Consider the following 6,283-nt stretch of genomic DNA (forward strand, 5'->3'; position numbering starts at 1 on the left):
ATACTCTCAGTTGTCTTCACTTGTAGACATAGTCATGGCCCAGAGACCCTCTCTCCTGGCTGTGTGCAAATTTCCTTCATTTCCTTCAGTTTTGCAACTCACTGCATGTATTAGAAAACTTTCTGAATTTGTACATACATCACAATAGCATGCAATTGTTCAGCTTTCAAAAGCAGCCCTGTGAATTTGCATAGAAAATTACAAATTTGAAATTACAAAAATCTAAACACTGGCAGCAAGGAACTGTGCATGCTTAACTAACTATACATATATATATAGCAGAAAACAGAAGAAATGCATGACTTACTGCAGAATGTTCCTAAGGTAGGCTCCTGGGGGTAGAAGTGTCTAACCACATGGGTGAACTTGCAGAACTAACGTCCTTCTGGATGCCTTTCAACTCAAGAAGAAAAGCTCTAAAGCAGTGGAATCAAATCCAAGTTCATTCATTATTACCAATATTAAAAAGACAAGCTGTTGAAGTCATACAACTTGCAGTAGGAATAAGAAACCCTTAACAATGATAAAAATTGCAGACTCAAGCAAAATCTTTTTAAGCATGAATGAACGGACCTTTTTCTCCTTTCCCTGGTATTTCTGTTATCTCTCCTTTCAAAAAGCACATGCTTTATAACAGCTTGCCTTTTATTACATTGTACACAAATTTGTCCATTTTAGATTACCACAATGGAGAGCAACCTGAAGACGATAGAAGAGGAGAACAAAGTAATTGAACAGCAAAATGAGTCTCTTCTTCATGAATTGGCCAATTTAAGCCAGTCTTTAATTCATAGTCTAGCTAATATCCAGCTGCCACATATGGTAAGTGATTGAGAGCACAAGTTAAGGAATTTGGCGATCTTCAGTTCACTTCATACAATAGATGTCTTTTTTTTATGTTTATGTTTCATCAACCAGTTGGATATTTGTGGTAACAACACTGAAACCATAAAGATACATTTAACTGCTAACAAAGACATGGAGGGCCTGTTCCAGTGTATCCTGTAAAATTAAGTAAGAACTAAATAGGCATTTTAAATATTATAAAAATTGGTGGCAATATGCCTTGATAATATGTTATGCTTAAATGAATATACGATTAAGAAAATAAAAGTTGTATATGAACTACTATTTAATATCTCGTAGGAACCAATCAATGAACAAAATTTTGATGCTTACGTGACCACTTTGACGGACATGTATACAAATCAAGATCGTTATCAGAGTCCAGAAAATAAAGCCCTACTGGAAAATATAAAGCAGGCTGTGAGAGGAATTCAGGTCTGAACAGCTGCTATAGTGGTGAAAGTCTTGCTTAAAAAAAGGATGCCTCTTGTTTTTTGCTGCTGTAATTTACCAGAAAGTGTTATATATTTATTTCTGTTTGAAACAGTGTTATGCTTACAAGACTTCATAATGATTTTATGTCTTGCTTTAAAGATAGTAACTGCAGAATAGTTTTTTGAATACATTCACATTTTGTACGTTTTCATATAAGCTGACATAGTGTGATATGCCATGTAATGTTTATAGCTGCTAATGTATGCACATTTTTGGGGTATATATATTTCTGAAGAGGTAAGCTGATCAAAATAAATAGAGTGTAAATTCTTTTTAATGCTTTAGTGATTAAATGTTTTAGTATTTTGAACTGAAATGGACAAAAAAAAAACAGCTTTGAATGACAATGTTGCGGTCTGCAGCCACTTTTTAAACACTATCATTTTGCCTCATGTTGGAGGATTTTATGGGATTTAAGAAATACATTTTGTGTGCATATTGTTTCATAGCAAAAATTGGTTGCAAAAATGCTTTATTTTTGAACAATGCTTGAAAATATTATGTGACTTTTGTTTTTGGAGGATGGTGTGTGGTGGGGGCAATAAAATGAGGTTTTTTGAATTCCAAGAAAATGACATGGATTAGATGTAAGATACAAAATGGGTAATTTATTGTAAGACAACATCAAGCCATGGAAACTTGACAGAAGATTCAAAGCAGCTTAAACAGCACTTTTTAATTAACTCCTAAGCATTACATGGTATGAATATGGGAACTTCCATTATGAAAGGAACTATATCAGAGGTGGACAACGTGAAGATTTCAGCTTTTGTTTTCAAATAAACTTTGGAGCCAACATTCTCTTATCTCTACTGGACTGCTAGTGCCCCTCTGAACTATCTGTTATAGCAATGTAGTTCATCTTTCAGAAATTCTGTGTTTTCAATTCAAGATGGAGGACAATATTTTAAAATTAATATTGCCTTTTCACATCTTTAATTTTGGGATAAACACAAATGATCTTTGTCTAATAGTTACTGAACTGCATTCATTGCTGTCTTTAGTAGGAATGCAGTTCAGTAAAGATTTTTCCTTTTGCTTTGCCAAGCATTTGATCCCATTTTTAACATTTTAACATTTATGTTTTGCTTTTTGTTGGAGAACAATCATTACTGCAGCATTCACATATGCTTTGTATTTGTTCTACTATTACCTATTGCAAAAATGAATGCAATCAAATTTTTAATGTAACTAAATATACTTCAGCACTTTTTTTGCTTTAAACTGGATCATTTTAAGATAAAACTTATTTGTACCTTCAAGATTTGATTGTTTTCTTCAAAATGACTGCACTATATGTATGCATAAGACCACTTTTTATTACTACATTTTTCTTTTTTAAGTAGTAAATTTGGTGATGTGTTGTGTTTTACAGATGTTGAATTTATTTAAATTTGATAGCATATCTTTTCCTTCCATGTCTTGATGTTATGCAGAAAGTACAAAAGTACTTTAAAATTTTGTTATGAAAAAGATGGGTTTTGTAAAAAATAAAATATTTTTAGCAGAACAGGACTTACAGGGTCATTGTCCCCACAATGTGCCAGTTGACTATTTGCACTTACCTTGCCCTATATATCCATACGGAGGTGTGCAATTTCTTGTGTCATTAGCCTTGTGACACTAAACCTGAACAAATTATAGTGGAAGCCATTATGGCCAATCCAGTAATATTGCTAAGGGAGACTACAGGGATCTCACAACAAATATTCTGATACAATACTCAACCTCGGTATATATATATATGTATAAATATATGTATATCCCAGCGGCACTTTATACTATTCACTGTACAAAAGCTTACAGTTTTCCACGAGGACTTTAATAACTAGCTGGGAAAAGATTATGTAATTACTTTGGGGCTCTGCAGTATCTTATCTGTACAGTGCCCTTTTTCTGTTGTGCTATTAGTTGTAGCTGCCATGCTCAGAATTGCCTTTTTGAGAGCTGAAGCAAGGTGCTTGTTGTTCACCTTCTGCCATATATATTGTACTTTTGCCCTAGCCTCCTTTTAGGGCTTTCATTGTTCATAATGGCATATGCATTTTTCCACTGCATTGTGTCTGCAGCTTCTTTGCCAATATAGTAATGCTTTCAGTAGAGTAATAGATAGTATCAGTTTTGGATTCTTATTGTTATCACCTATGTACAATGGAAAGGGATTTTAAGCACAAATCTGCTGCTCATCTAATGTTGGTACATAATATCAAATCAAAAGTTATCTGTGACTATTATATAGGGATCACAAAAGTGTCACATATTAGAATGCTGACCTTTCATATGAAATTATTGTGAGTCATCAGAGTTTATTTATTATAACTTATTGTTCATATTCATTTCTAAGTTAATTTAAGTAATCATTTATTAAGACAGAATTTTGTATAAACTATTTATTGTGCTCTCTGTGGAACTGAAGTTTGATTTATTTTTGTACTACACGGCATGGATTTGTTGACATTTTAATTTTGCTATAAATGTGTGGAATCACAAGTTGCTGTGATACTTCATTTTTAAATTGTGAACTTTGTACAAATTTTGTCATGCTGGATGTTAACACATCTTACTCTAAATAAATAAAAAAATGTGTTGCCACATTTGTAGCACAGTGGTTGTATGATCACTTTCAACATTTTCACTTTATTTCATACACAGCATTACAACAGTGAAATCCTCAGAGACATGTTTTAACAGGAAGCCTTGTCCATTGATTCCTGGAATTCTCCCCACAGGATGTACAGCTGCCTCTTCAGATGATGCACTTCCTGCTCTACACAAATGTGTAAGCCTGAGATGTTTGTTCCAACATTTCAGAACTTCCTAGACAGAAGTTGAATAGTGTTTTCTTGGCCTGGATAGTACAACTGAAGAATTCTGCGCCATATATTTGAAATGAAATACATTGATAAGCAGGTTCCTAGACTGAAAAATGAGGAATAAGGCAACTGAAAATGAACCACAGTTGTGAAGCTTTTCCCTTTCCTCTGGCCAGCACTGAGGCCTCAAGACCAGTCAGATGGAGGGGTGAATGACAACAGTCAGTTAACACTTCCAGCCATCACTGCCTGTGACAGGAACAGTGACCATCAGCATATGCTGTCACATGCAATATTAACCCTGATCTGCACCATGATATAACCCATGTTACTCCTGCAATGAGTTAAGAACTGGTTTAGATTTCATTATCACTGTTAAACCATCTAATTAAAAACATCTTTCTGGAAAACAAGCAAAAGTAATTACAGAGGGAATTGGCAATTAATTGGTTTATAAGCATAATCATGACCTTACTGTAAGCTTGGGTTCCTGTATTGAGTATATATTATGTCCAGCATTATGCAGTGGTATCAATAATTAATTCTGTACATTACCCCTGCATTCTGTTCTGCTTAATTGCATTCCTTAGAGATCATCCTAAATGACCAAGACAGGAGCAGCCATAAAAATACTAGACTGTTTCTCTGCCCCTAGCAAAGGCTGATTGACTGCTGGGAGAACAGGGAAGATACAGAGGGCCCAGGACACTTTGCACAACAAAATGCAAAATAGAAAGGCAGGTAAAGCTGTGCAGTCAACTGAGGACATCACAGCAAGAAAAAGGAAGATAATTTGTACATGACATTATGTATACAAAATGTGATATATATTTTTTGTAGGTAAGACAGGCAACATTCCAGAAAATCTGATCTCCCTTTTTAGCATCACATGTAAAATTTTATTCTTAATCATTCATATATGTCCAGATCTATTCTGTTTCTTGTTAGACTTTTGGCATTGTGATCATGTACTGCCATAGGTCTTTTTTCATGTTAGAAATTGATTCTTCATACTGTGAGACTTTTTCTGAAAGAAACACAACGAAATAGCAAAGTTTAAAAAAATAATGAGAAACTGCAAGCGGTGAACAGATTAAAAAAAGTGAACATGTTTTGGAGGATAGCTGTATTTTTTTTCTAATCTCCAGCAAACAATAATCCAAAGCATGAGGCCTAAACATACATATATAGGAGACTGTTTTGCTACATATATCCACAATATGGGTTATTTTATTGGTATCTGAGTTATGTTAAAGAAAATTAGGAAAACAAGAGAATCTCGAGGCCATGATATGAAGGGAAAATGAAAGAAATTCTGAGAACATTTGAATATGAAAGTACTTCTACACATGCCAAAGAGCATTTACAGCCATTCAAAGACATTGCAAACTTTATCACCAGAGGAAGGAACCTACAACAGTCTGGTGACATTAATACCAAATGAAATAATATCATATGGGAGAGAATTGGCAAGCAATTCTCAAATTTTTTTGAGATCTGGAATAGTCAGAATTCAGCTTTTTGTGACAGATGGGCAACAGGTCAAATATGTTTTACATCCTTGCTTTTGGAACCCATAAATCCTCGCTTTTGGAACCAATAAATAAGAAAAACCTACTCAAATGGAAAGTGAACACAGAAGAGTAATTCAAGATTTCAGTCATGGCAGCTTGTCTGATTTGTCATCCCACTCGCCCCCTCTCTAAAAACCACTTGTTATGTAGAAATTGCTGTACTGGATCAAGATGGTGATCTCCGCACCATGGTACAGTAACCTACCCGGGACAATGGCCAGGGTCAATCTCTTTGCAGAAAAACCACAAACTGCTTACAAAGCAGCTGAAGGATAACATTCCTAAAGAGAAGATTCCCTCTGAATCTCAATAGATAGTGCTGGCTGGGAAACATAAATACTACAAATCGCTTCTTAAGCTGTGATTTTGTTTTATTTTATGTATTTATTAGTAAATAATACATAATACATAATTTATTAGTAAAATTCTGGATTTTTCTATGCCCAGATATTTTCAAGTCATAGTGTCATTTAGTAGCTCTCATGAGAAAGTCAACAATACATTTTTGCACCACATATACAAATATTATTTATAAAATTATTTCTGATACTAGTT

At 34.2% G+C, this 6,283-nt stretch overlaps 1 protein-coding gene across 13 annotated transcripts in view; it reads left to right on the forward strand.

Moving 5' to 3' along the window:
* Positions 1-3,933, forward strand: part of MYT1L (myelin transcription factor 1 like) — a 310,674-nt gene extending 306,741 nt beyond the window's left edge. For all 13 annotated transcript variants that reach the window (XM_026844773.1, XM_026844772.1, XM_026844774.1 and 10 more), the window contains 2 exons: positions 679-822; positions 1,147-3,933. In XM_026844773.1, coding sequence (XP_026700574.1) covers positions 679-822; positions 1,147-1,287 — 285 coding nt within the window. In that variant the 3' untranslated portion in view covers positions 1,288-3,933. The remainder of the gene's footprint in view (positions 1-678; positions 823-1,146) is intronic.
* The last annotated feature ends 2,350 nt before the right edge of the window (positions 3,934-6,283 follow it).

This window comes from Athene cunicularia, assembly GCF_003259725.1.
Source record: "Athene cunicularia isolate RWA chromosome 3 unlocalized genomic scaffold, athCun1 chr3_part1, whole genome shotgun sequence".
Taxonomy (NCBI): Eukaryota; Metazoa; Chordata; class Aves; order Strigiformes; family Strigidae; genus Athene; species Athene cunicularia.